At 40.4% G+C, this 13,047-nt stretch overlaps 1 protein-coding gene across 3 annotated transcripts in view; it reads left to right on the forward strand.

The window, feature by feature from the left end:
• Nucleotides 1-13,047, forward strand: part of LOC146510028 (serine/threonine-protein kinase TAO1-like) — a 24,980-nt gene continuing 11,933 nt past the window's right edge. The window contains exons 1-7 of one of the 3 annotated variants that reach the window (XM_085174496.1): nucleotides 1-657; nucleotides 11,269-11,527; nucleotides 11,893-11,964; nucleotides 12,214-12,315; nucleotides 12,392-12,437; nucleotides 12,524-12,620; nucleotides 12,783-12,896. In XM_085174496.1, coding sequence (XP_085030622.1) covers nucleotides 11,396-11,527; nucleotides 11,893-11,964; nucleotides 12,214-12,315; nucleotides 12,392-12,437; nucleotides 12,524-12,620; nucleotides 12,783-12,896 — 563 coding nt within the window. In that variant the 5' untranslated portion in view covers nucleotides 1-657; nucleotides 11,269-11,395. The other 2 variants (XM_085174498.1, XM_085174497.1) reach the window with 2 other exon arrangements.

Here is a 13,047-nt window from a genome sequence, read left to right on the forward strand (position 1 = left end):
AGGGGGCAACATTTAGCCCGCGGGGTGCAGCAGGACAACCTCGGCGAGTCCCCCACCCCCCCACCTCCAAAACTGTCACACGTGTACTCTCGCTTCAGTTAAAGCTGGCTCCTGAGCCGCTCCGACTCCTGTTTGTTTCATTAGCTCCTCGGTTCCTTCACGGTGGAAGGGAGGTGATTCTCTCCGCCGCCATTTTTGGGGAACTGCTTATTCGTAAAGAAACTTTGCTAGCTGCTTCCTAACGTTAGCAGCTAGCTGGTTGGCCAGTACCCTGCCTGCCTTCCCTGCAGCTCGTTGTGACAGTTTAAGCTTGGCAGTCAGTCGTTATCCAGCTCAGCTCTTTGCTTCGCTTTCATATAAATATTTATTATTTTACTTGCTGACGAAAATCGGTTATTGCTAAGGAGAATAATCGGGCTGGGCAGAATGACCGTCTGTATTTGGGTAGGGCAATTATACGGTTAGATTAGCGAATTAGCATTGCTAACTTATCGGCTAGCGAATTCCGCACTCTGATTTGCCCGGATTGCTTTGCCTGCCCGTGATTTAGCCACAGACACCTTGCCCTGCTCTGTTTCCGAGTAACCGGATTAAGCAGCCGTTCATACCCCCACTTCATCTCAACCTGTTTGGATTCATTTTTCTTTTCTTGACAAGGTGAGTTGATAACCAACTTTAGCGTTCTGCTAACGTTTACTCTGTGTGTGTTGATTTGTTCTCCCAACGCTATATACTGCAACGGAGCTTAATTTCAATATATCTTAGCATACGAGTTAGCCAGCCAAATTGGATGCTATTTTCCAGCTAACCAAAAGTTGCTGTCACAACTTCTACAGTGTGTCACATCAACAGATTTTTTTAGTCCGCTTATTGGGCAAGTTGAGTTACCCATTGTTAGTATGAAGACAGTATGTTTTTAATGGCGACGTGACATGTCTCTAATTGATCCAAATGTACAAGGGGAAATGCTGGGGAGCTAAATCGAGAGTTGTTATCATGGTAGTAAAAGGATGGGCACAGATTGCTTTACCTAAGCAGCGTTAGCTAGCTGCTTTAGCATGCTAATCCGCTTTATGCAACTATGGTTGAAAGCAGTGCCACTCCCTCGTTTTGTTTTTGTCCACTGTGGCTGTACGGCAACACTGAGTGAAACTCGCCTCTGAGGAGAGGAGGGTGTCTGCTTGGCAAGTTTGTTTACCTCTAAGGGACATCGTACTGTCTGAAAAGCTATGCAGTGTGGCGGTAGGTGACATTGGTCCAGGCTCATCCTATGTATGTCGCACGTAAGTTGCTTTCACTGGCTTTGTGTTTACAAGCGGCGTTGGCCAGCAGAGTCTGACAAATCATCGTTGCCGTGTGCGAGAACGGGTAGCGCTCACCTCGGTCGGCGGCTGGTGTTTTTTTTTTTTTTTTTTAGTGCATTGACGTGAATCGCATTCTTCAGTTTTCAGTGTTGATATTGCGTAACAGTGGATATTACTCGGCAAGCTTCCCTTCTGCCTGGCTTATCTGCGTCTTTGTCGCCTAACTTATGCATTGCACAGAACACCAGCCGCACACGGAGGCTACACGGCACTGAATGTGGTTCAGTAACGCCAGAGTTGTGGCACCAAGTTCATCATGCATCCAAGGCGTTGCGCTTCGTTTGGTGTGATTTCTCAAATGTCCCAGGCTTGGTGGCTGACATGCCTTCTCTAGATGTTTGTGTGCAATGTAGCAGGACTTTCTCTGCTACTCACTGATCACTAATTTTTCTGGCAGGCTGCCTGTCTGTCTGCTTTCCAGGTTCATTATAACTTGGTCTCATCTGATCACCTGCCAGTTGTTCATTTACATGTCTGCATGACTGTCAGAACAACAGTGCGTTCACACTGTCAAGCTACAAACCACTGAGTGGTGCACAGTGTCTTGATTGCTGGAGAAGCCCTTAAAAAGTTGTTTTCTTGCCTGCCAGTGTTATATCAGGGTGATGTTGAATATGAGCAAACTGCATAATGGATTTAAGCACCCTCAGGAAAACTGGATTAGACACCAGAGCAAAGCCTGCAGTGGTTGCTCAAGTTGAGATCAAAGGCAGCCAGTAGTAGTCTTGCCTTATTGTAGTAAATAATATATAATACGCTTTCACATGTAATACCATGAACCTTACTTAGCTTATTGATTGTACAGTGCCTTATTATTGTATTTAATCTTTTTTTAGCTGGTATAAGTGAGGGCTACTCACATGATAGTGATCCTCAGGTTCCGTTTGTGGTGTTCAACATTCAGTAGTATGGTAGAGAGGGGAAAAATGATATGATCGTGGAGATGCTGGAGATGTAAACCGTAGCACCTATACCTTTTTAAAATATATATATTACATCTGTGTGCATCATGGGTGTGTTTTAAAAATCTTTTGACATCAGCGGTGGTCAGTGACACAGATAATAAGACTCATCTTTTAATGAGATTTTTTTTCCCACAATAAGGAGAAATAAGGGGAGACGTCTGTAATTGAAGGTGGTTGCTTAACACTTGGAGACCAACAACATATTTGATGAGTCAGAGTGAGAGCAAGAAGTCGGGGGTAGGGAGGCACATTTATTTTATTGTTTTCAGGTGATCAACTGAGGATACAAACTTTAAAATGAGACAAAAATGTCTCAAGATTGACATTGTGCATCCTAACCAATCATAATCTTTAAGTTCACTCTCAGATTTTGCTAATTATTTTGATTACAATTAACTGAAGGTTTAAAGAGTCTATTTGACCATATTTTAAGTAAGGGATGTGAATGAAGAAGTAGTTTGTATAAGGAAATGGTGCCAAATTGTGTAATCTATGGAAGTGTATGCCTTAAAGCTTATCAGCTCTTCATATTAGGGCTAGCATGTTTTTCTGACAGTTGTGCAATGCACTGCAATGACGCTAAACTTCTAGCAGTTGAGCTTTTGTACACCTTTTGAGTCACACGCAAGCCCATTTTTCCTGCTCTGGTTGCTTTTTCAGACTCCAAAATTCACCTGTTCTGTTGTTGATAACCCATTGAGATCTGCTTTTATTTCAGCACAGTAAATGGATCAGGAATCAGATGAATTTAAGATGTGACCTGTAGATTAGGTAGTAATCTAATGTTATCAGAACTCATGCATATTCTCAAATCCAAAATGTCCTTAGACCAAGCAGCCCATCCGTTTTGACGACCCACATCCACTGAGACGTATAAGCATTTTGGTGCGTGGATGCCCGTATTTGCTTTTAAAGGGGCCATTTTAAATGCATTTGTTTTCCCTTCTCTTGTTCAGAGTAACTGTGGCATGTCGTTGACGCTCCTGACACTTGTCGCAACTGGAGGGGTGTAAATAGAGCTTTGTGATAGAAACTGGATGGTTCAGTCTTCTTAGTGTTTGGTCACTGCGTCTCTCCTCTCCATCACCAGCTTTGCGATGGCACGAGAAATTGAGATGTGTTGTTGACATTAGGTAGCTTAGCTAGAGAGCGTTCACTTCTTCCACTCAGTGCAAGCCACAATCTGTAATCGGTCTGGGAGGCAGGAGCTTGGACACCCCACCCTTCATCCCAGAGGGATACAAATGTTGTGTGTAAGCCAACATAATAACATCACATGCAGTTCATTAAATTAACATTTTCTCTGAACAAACAGTTATATGATATTGCAGTGCTGTTGTTATTGTTTTTCTTCTTAATGGGGCGGCTGAGTAATTAACAAAGCATAAACTCAGTTTGTTGACTGGTTCAAGCACAGATGAGTTACACATGACAGATTTAATTTTTCATTTTTAAAATTAGTACCTCACTGGGCCTGACTGGGGTCGTTTATGAGCTGTAACTACAATCATGCTTCTCTTTTGGGCTTGAGAAGATTTTAATTATTGTGTGTTAATTAAGCGTGTGTTTTGAGAATGTTCTAAGAAATGAATAAGGAGTAGTTCACTAGGACCAGTTACATCAGGCTGATACATGATCACGTCATGAGATGTATCAACTAAGTGCATTCCTATTTTGAATTATTTAACAGTACAGCATAAAGCATCTTCTAGGCACCATTTGTATGAATATGTGTGTATATATAACAAACATAACGAAACTATTAAATTCCCACAGTTCTGTTGAGGGGGGGAAGCATATCCATAGGTGATCATAGGTATTCTGGTTAATAACTCCAGTCAAGTACAGTAGGCAGTGAGGGGGTGTGATCGCCCAAAAATAACTAAACACAAGCATGTGGGTGTAACATGGATGTGTTGAGGAACTAAGGAAGAGTAATCGCTCCAACAGTATGTTTAATGTGGTGGCTGGCAGAACATGTGGAGCAATGTTAACCTTCCTACTTAATCTGGTATTACATTTTGTATTAAAAGCCATTATTGGTGTAATTGCAGCTTGCCAAATAAGACTATGAATCATCCACTTTCAAGAATAAAAAAGGTTAATTGGAGTCTAATTAATAACAGTAATTAAAATATGTTATGTTGTAGTAATGGATGTTTTAGGATGGGTTTCAATTGGCTTTTATTAAAATTCTTTGGAACATCCTGTACATATTTTTCTCTGCTGTTGGTGAGCCGTCCACCACAGCATTGCTCCTCTGTAGCTAATCCTGTGGAGCTGAGAGAAATTCACTATGGAATCAATAACTTATTTGATTATTTATTATCCTTCTCCATTTCTCTCTCGCTCTTTCTCTCTCCCCCCGCTTCTCAATCACACCCATTGCTACTTAGGTTTGTGTATTGCTTGCGTCTTCATTAGGCATCATGGTGATTTTTACAGTGCAGAAGAAATCAATTCGCATAACTCTTCAAGAGAGAATCCATTTTCTCAAGCAGTAAAGCAGAACAGTGTCCAGCACTTCTCCTCTTAATAATTGCATGTGCTTACACACATCTAGCAATGCAGCTCAGATTTTTCCAGATTTAGTCATGTAACAGCGTTCAGTGCTTGATTCGCTCTTCTCTGCAGTGTTATTTAAATTAGAATTAATCTTTGCTCCTTTTGTTTCTGTATTTCCCCTGTAATGCTAAAATATATACATATATAGGCTCCTGCCTACGATAGCCGTAATGCTCCGACAATCCATCAAGCAGTGCGGGTTCGTAGCTTAGCAAAGTCGTACTAAAACATTTGACAGATTTTCGAGCGCCGTGCACGACATAAAATCGTTTCAAGATCAGTAAACACAGCCAGAATTCATACATAAGGCACACGGGATTATAAGGGGCACTGTCGATTTTCAGAAAAATCAAAGGATTGATTTTAAGTGTGCCATATTTTCCAAAAAACATGGTAATAATGATGGCCCGCTAGCATGCGCTACCAAAAATAGTGCTTTGTTGTGTATCTGACAGACAAAAGCTAAACCAGTTCCACACCACTGAAGTTGCAGCATTTTTACAAACCAATTCTGGTTCATCCGTTTCATTCAACGATCCGCTTTCGCCATTGTCATTCTCCGTCGCCGCCATGCTTTTTCCGCCATGTGCGTATGAAAACAAAGGCACCGCGCATGTGCGTTTCACCCATAGTCTAGTGTTTAATATATTTATTATTTTCCACAATGAAATACAAAAATACAAAGCAGGTTTACCCATATTCTATCGCGATATTTCATTTTCTTATCTTTGCCCAACATTATATCGGTATTACCGTGAACGGTATGCCCCAGCCCTAATTGCAATTAACCATTTTAACTGCTGTTTTTTTAAGTTATGCTTCATTACACTAACAGAAAACCTGCATCTTTTACATTTTAAAGTGTAATAATTATGTGAATAGAAAAGCATCTAGCATGAGAGGGGAAAAAATTACCATTGTAATAAATGACCACTGCAAAACACTATTGAGAAATTATGTAGTTACCTTTGTATTGCCTTTCTGTTACCTTTCTAACTGCTAGACGGTATACCAGATGTACCAGTTTTAACTTCCTGGATGGCACACATTTTCTAAATACCACCATGACGGTGAATAGTCAAAAGTTGTAGCTTTAAAGGTTCCACTGAGACAGTGATTGCATTAATTGGCCATACTTATCAGGTACAGTTCTAATGCGGTTAAAAAATATATAAGTCATTTACACTGAATTATATTTAACATGGAAAATTTAAGTAATTAGAATGTATATAGTTTGGAAAACTAGTAACTGCAAATTTACCAAATAACACCACTAAAGCCTTAATCACACAGGTCTAGATGCCAGTTGTTGTGTATTAATTTGTAATATGTATTCCCTGGTTGGTTATTGAGTTATTGATTCGTGATTGCTTTGCTGTGGTCCTCTGTAGTTTACATGGAAGATACCAACATGTCTGCAAACACCATATATTCTAGGTGCACTTGAAAAAAGGGTGACATGTCTGCAAACACTTGGAAAATACTCGCCAGGTGGGAGTGAGACTAAAAGGCACAACACAAACCAGAAACAGAAAACGTTTGCCTTCAAAGTTAAAGTTGTGCCTTACCAATAGAACCAAGAAATTTTACTTTGAAGGATGATCTTTTCCATTTTGTATCTCACCTTTCACACTATTGCTCGGTGAATAGTTTCCAAATGTTTCCAAACAGGATGGCATCTTCCATATAAATTACTGATGACCACAGCAACTTGCTAGTGACCAGAGCAATGTAAAGCAATTTTCAGTACAGGACCGTATACCTCTCTGTCATCAATTTCATGCTAGCGAATGCCAACAACCTTCAGCAACCACTGACCATCCGGTTCCAGAAACCATACTTTTCCCTTGTCACCAGTTGCTGCCAGTTGGTTTCAACAGATCTCTAGGGCTGTGTGAGTGATGCCTAAAGGGTCTGCTGAGTAATGCAGGGTAGTAAGTACTATCACCGAACATTAACAGCTGTGAGGGGCTCTATGGCTGCTTTCATCAGTACAGTAAAGACAGATGGGGGATCAAAAAAAGAGTGCAAAGGTTCAGCAAAATGAGGCATCTGTGTTTATTTCTGGTCACAATACTTCTGTGTTTGGCATTTATTGAGTATGGGGCTCAAGCAGCTCCGTCACGCACAGATGTAAGAAAACAAGTGAGGTAAAGATTAAGCTAATAGGTGTTTGTTGTTTGTTTGTTTTTAAACTGTTGAGAGAATAAAGTTTGTTTCAAAGCTGCCATTCAACACTACCAAATATACTCACCTATAGAAAGTGCCGCCAAGTATCACTTCTATAAGTATAGTTTGCCAAAATATGTTATTGTTATGCATCTAATAAGTTTAATAATAATTTATTTATTTTGATTTAAAAAAAAACCCTAAGAGTAGATTATTTATTTGGGTTTTTGTTGTATGTTTTTTATGTTTTATTTTTCTATTTTTTTTTTTTAATGTAATGACTAAAATTTTTTCATTCTAGTCAGTTTTAAATATATAATAAAATATATATCAATGACTTTGTTAATATTGCTTACGTTAAATAGAAATAAAAGGCTTGTTAGCATGTAATGTTGTAGCCGTGCATTGTAGCAATCTGTGAGATCAGTGTGGTGCATTTATGAGGAATCGTAGTCACATGTCTGCTAGAAAAAATCATTGTGGTTTAGGAAAAGTTACAGAAAACTTTGACAGCAGACTGTTGTTAACATTTTTGGTTGTTGCTACTGCTCCGAATGCTTTGTCAGTATATCGTTCTGACTTTGCGACGAGCTTTTAGGTTAGAGCTGATATTTTTCTTAATTTGTCAGCAACACTGGTTTGAAGCTTTTCTACTTTCACGCACAAAATCCCCAAAATCTCAGAGTACACGGTACATGTGTAATCACATCTCTAAGCGTTAACTTTAAAGTTAACATGGCCGTGCCATCTGCTTTTTTTAATGCGGTAAAACTGCCACATGTAGATGTTTTTGTGTACATGCTACATATAGTTACTGAAAAATGTTGATGAGCTTGATTGGCAACACATGACATGAAGATGTTATGCACTGCCTTTCATTGGAACACTAATGCATAGTTTCGCTTTTCTTTGGCAGTCCAGCACTCCTGTTGGCCCTTTGACCAACATGAGACTGGATGTCATGTGTATTTTGGGAAATTCACACAAGTTCACATTAGCATCTCACACCAAGTAAAACCTTGCTGTTGAGGTTCCATGCATGATGTCAAGTATGTACTTAAGAGTTGTCTACCATATTGCATGTGATATAATCACTGGTTGCTATGGAACAATGTTAATTCCACAACTGGTTGGCAAGTGGTTCCTGGAGTTTGTTGGCTGTCGCTCAGTGAAATTGATTGCAAAGAAGGTGCTGCACCAAAAATATCTTTCCATATTTGTCTTCAAATACTCCCTAACTACCAGCCAAATGAGAAATAGAGAAGGTTTAGCTTCAGAATAAAAGTTGTGCCTTAGCGCTGTAGTCAACATGTTGCAAAAGGTGCAACTTTTACTTTTGAAGGCAAACCTTCTCCATTCCCGGGTTGTGTCCCACACTCCCAAACGGAGAGCAGAGCGGCTGGCCAGTATTTGTAGACAAATCTGTCACATTGATACAATCTACAGGCAATCTCACAATATGGTAGCAACCAAAGCAATCACAAGGAGGTTTTTGCCAACTGGTTGGAAAATGCATTCTTTTTGGTAGCGACAGGTGGTTGCCAAGCAGTCACTGACAGGTGTGAATGGGGCTTGAGCACTTATGTTTCCAGCAACTGCTATCAGACTTCAACTACTTCTACTGGCTTAGAAGTTAATGTCCCATGGATAGTGGTCACATGTATGCAAAATGTCAATACCTGTATATTAAATGTTTCGTGTATAGTTAAATTGACCCCTGTTTATTGTTGATGAAGCTTAAAAGTTTGCTTAACAGCAAATCTTTAAGCTTATTTGCTTTTTTTCATTATGGCAGAATTAGAAAAATCTGAATCTCTCTTCACTAGAATCCAATAGAATAAGACTGGACCTCTGTTTTTCTTACTTAAGCATGTTTATATTAACAGTTTGTATTTCATTCTGTCCAAAATATTTGTCTTTGAGGACTCTGTTTCCCCATTATTTTTCTTTCTTTTCTTTTTTTTAACAGTCAGCTGGATAGCTTTTTCAACAGGACAGATGTTGGGGAATTTAATTCACAGAGTTGTTGAGGTTGTACATACTGCTGTTATTATAAATACTAAAGATTTTTACCACCCCACCCTTTCACTACTCACGGCCGTCTGGATTTACCAACATTTTTGTTTGTGTAAACCCCGGACCTCTAAAACAGAATTTCACACATGGTAAATTAGTTTGCTCTGTGAGAACATGATTGAAGATCAGAAAACAGGGTCTCAGCAGGCGTGTTGATCTCCACTCGTAGTTATGTAACTGCCAAAAACACAGCAGCAAAAGTTAAAGCCTCTGATTTTAAAAATGAATTTTAAATTCAAGCAAAAGAGAAAAAAAACCTATAATCCAAACTCACAAGGCAACATGTAGGTGAGAGAATTTTTATACAAACTTTCAAAAAGTTTGCATGAAGCCTACTTTAATTCTCGTTATTAAAGAGTGGTAGCAACTAGGGATGCACCAATACCACTTTTTTGGAAACAAGTACGAGTACTTGCATTTCGGTACTCGCCGATACCGATACCGAGTACTTAATAAAAACATGATTTAAATTTGCAGGTAACAGCTTTAGTCCTATAATTTAACAAAAAACAAACAAACAAGGGACTAAAATGAATTAAAATGAAAAGCATGTTGTATGCAACATATTACAGAATAAATAATTATAAAAAAACAAAATTTAATTTTAAATTTGTTCATCTGTTTCTCTGTTTAGAAGTCTTACTAGCACAGTCACAGCTGGGATGACATCAGAGGCTAGTGCGTTGTAGCTGCTAACTTTTTTAGTTAGTTCCTCAAAGGGGGCGAGGATGGTAACAGTCGTCTCCATAAGAGCCCATTGGTGAGCGGTGAGATAGTCAGGGAGTTCGTGCTCGGACACCCCCAGCACTCGCTTTTGCTCAATGAGGGACTGGAGCATGTAATACGTGCTGTTCCAGCGCGTCTGTACGTCCTGCTGCAGTCTCTTTATTGGCTGGTTGAGCTGTCCCTGAATGTCCTCGAGGTGGGAGTAGGCTAAGGCGGAATGTTTAAAATGCCCAACTATTTTCCGTCCCACTGCTATAGCATCAGCTATGCTCCTCTGTGCTAATAAGCATGGGTAAACTCTTTGTACTCGTTGTCGTGTTGGCATTTTAGGTGCTTGATTAAATTGCTTGTGTTAAATGCGCTACCTTTTGAGCCTCCTCTGGACAATTTCGCTGAGCACAATTTGCAGTCCGCCTTTGTTTTCGCGTTTCGTTCACTTTGAAATAGTTCCACGCGGCTGACTTGTCTCGCCTCGCCTTCTCCCCGCTCTGAGCTGCAGCCAGGGCCTGGGGGCGGGCACTCGGGGCCTGGGGGCAGGCACTCGGCGCCTGTGATTAACCCCTTACATGCAGCTCAAACATAGACAGGTCTCAGACCGTGGTATCGGTCCTCGGTATCGGGGGACTTTTAACGAGTACAAGTACTTTAGAAAATGTGGTATCGAGGCAGATACCCGATATCGGTATCGGTGCATCCCTAGTAGCAACACTTGATTATATTTTTTAACAATACCTTCTTAAGTGATTAACGAGGGGAAACATTCGCAGCATTCACATTCACTCAGCATACTAAACGTGCAGTACATAATTTGAATGAGGCTTGTAAACAGTATTAATCTTGCATATGTAAATGTGTTAGTTGTGAGTCCGATGATGCAAAATATTTAGCCCTATGCCAGGATTGATCAGTCAGTGCAGCTCACCCTTCATTTCTGCAGGCCAGCTCATAGCAGTGGACATGAAATCAATTCTTGTGTTGGAATATTTGTATTGTCCAGTCATCCCAGTAGTTTAAAGATCTACAGTAATTGCTGAGGCAGTGCTAGTGATGACTCAGCGGTTAAATTAGTGTCAGTAGCTGAAGGCCAAAATCACCAAGTATAATATAGTTCAGAGGTGACCTTTCTGACCAACTCGGTCTTTTGTGTTTTTCTTTTCATGAAATATAAAGCTATATTCTGGCCCTGTCACCCTGTGAGCAAACAAGCGTTTGAGAAAATATTTCATTTTTGCTTTCTTTTAGGTCAAAGTTGTGCTCAGATTTCCTTCTTTCCTCTTTGAAGGTCTTTGACTCATCTTGCTGGTATCGTCAAACTCTTGTTCCTCCTCTGCAGGATCAATGTGTTTCATCTTGTCCTTGCTAACACATCTCGCTGTCTCTGTCTCATTTTTTTGTCCATGCAGGCGCCCATGTACTGGTTCCTTAGGGTCATCGATTACCGCAGATGAATCTTCAGCTGCTTTGCCATAGCTCAGCAGCCAGATAGTCCCATCGCCTTTGCGTGGGTGATAAGGGACTACATTAACCAGGATGCCCTCCTCCGTAAGGGCAGGGAGCCTCAAGGATCCGGAGGTGGCTGAGCTTTTCTTCAAAGAAGATCCAGAGAAGCTTTTCTCCGACCTCCGAGAAATTGGCCATGGCAGCTTTGGCGCCGTCTACTTTGTAAGGGAACTGCATCTTTACTCTGACACAAACAAAAGACAGAATCACTTTGGATTAGATGAGTGGTTAAAAAAAAACTGTACACTTTAAAAAGTGATAAAATCAGTTAAATCGTGTAACACTGAGCCCATAAACTCCACAGGAAAGTGTTTATTTGGATGTAAATGTCCTCAGAGGTGTCCCTGCCTTTTGGCCATTATAGAGAATATAGGTTAAATATACTCCTGGCTTCATTTTTCAGACTCGAAAGTTACTTCCATCTTTTAAAGAGATCTTGATAAACAACATGTCAAATGCAGATAATTAATGTTACAGTGTATGTTCTGATTGCAGCATGTAGCAACAGTGTCCTTCTCGTTTCCCAGGCACGGGATGTGCGCACAAACGAGGTGGTGGCAATTAAAAAGATGTCCTACAGTGGCAAACAGTCTAATGAGGTGAGAAAATTGTGGCCAGAAAATAGATCAAAAAAACACAAATTGATGCAGCAAATCATGAGGCATTGATGCCAAATAGTCCAAATCCAAATATAGAAAGAACGTTATAGGTGAACATTGTGCTGTTTCTGAGCTTCCAGCAAAGTGGAATTCACTTTCACTGAATCAGTAACTTTGCTGCAGACACAGCCACCTCTGGTTCGTTAAGCCAGTCAACGATTGCCATTTAAATCTTTATTTCCCCAACAGAAATGGCAGGACATCATAAAGGAGGTGAAGTTCCTCCAAAGGATCCGGCACCCCAACAGTATAGAATATAAAGGATGTTACCTCCGTGAGCACACAGCATGGGTGAGTCTAGTTTACAGGCATGCATAATCTCACACTGCCTAGCACCGCTATTCTTAAAATGATGTCATGTTTCCAGCTGGTGATGGAGTACTGTCTTGGCTCGGCCTCTGACCTGCTAGAAGGTGAGGAGCAAACAATTGTTTTTACTCTTCTAAATGACATGTGGATATTTGAGTGAGTTCACATTGTTCTGGTTGTTTTCCTACAGTTCATAAAAAACCTTTACAAGAAGTTGAGATTGCTGCCATCACACATGGTGCTCTGCAGGGGCTGGCCTACCTTCATTCCCATAATATGATCCACAGGTGAGTGAGGTCCTCCATCAACTGTTTATTTTATTTTATGATATTTTAAGTATCTTAGGAAGCAACTGTAAACACTACATCTCTCCACTTATCCACATGCTGTGATGTTCTCTCTCTCTCACACACTCTCTCACTCTCACACACTCTCTCTCTCTCTCTCAGGGATGTGAAAGCTGGCAACATCCTGCTGACTGAGCCTGGCCAAGTCAAACTGGCAGATTTTGGCTCTGCCTCCATTGCCTCACCTGCCAACTCTTTTGTGGGAACGCCATATTGGTAAGTGAAATCTGTATGAAGTTAAAGTGTAAGTGTGCGTGTGTGTATGTTTTGCGTGCCTAAACCAAAACTGAATTTATCGACTCTTTAAGTGGGTGTCTGTTAAAAGCAGCGATTGACCAGAACTGATTGTATATTTTCACATTCATAC

The sequence above is a fragment of the Neolamprologus multifasciatus genome, chromosome 10 (genome assembly GCF_963576455.1).
Source record: "Neolamprologus multifasciatus chromosome 10, fNeoMul1.2, whole genome shotgun sequence".
NCBI classification, from domain to species: Eukaryota; Metazoa; Chordata; class Actinopteri; order Cichliformes; family Cichlidae; genus Neolamprologus; species Neolamprologus multifasciatus.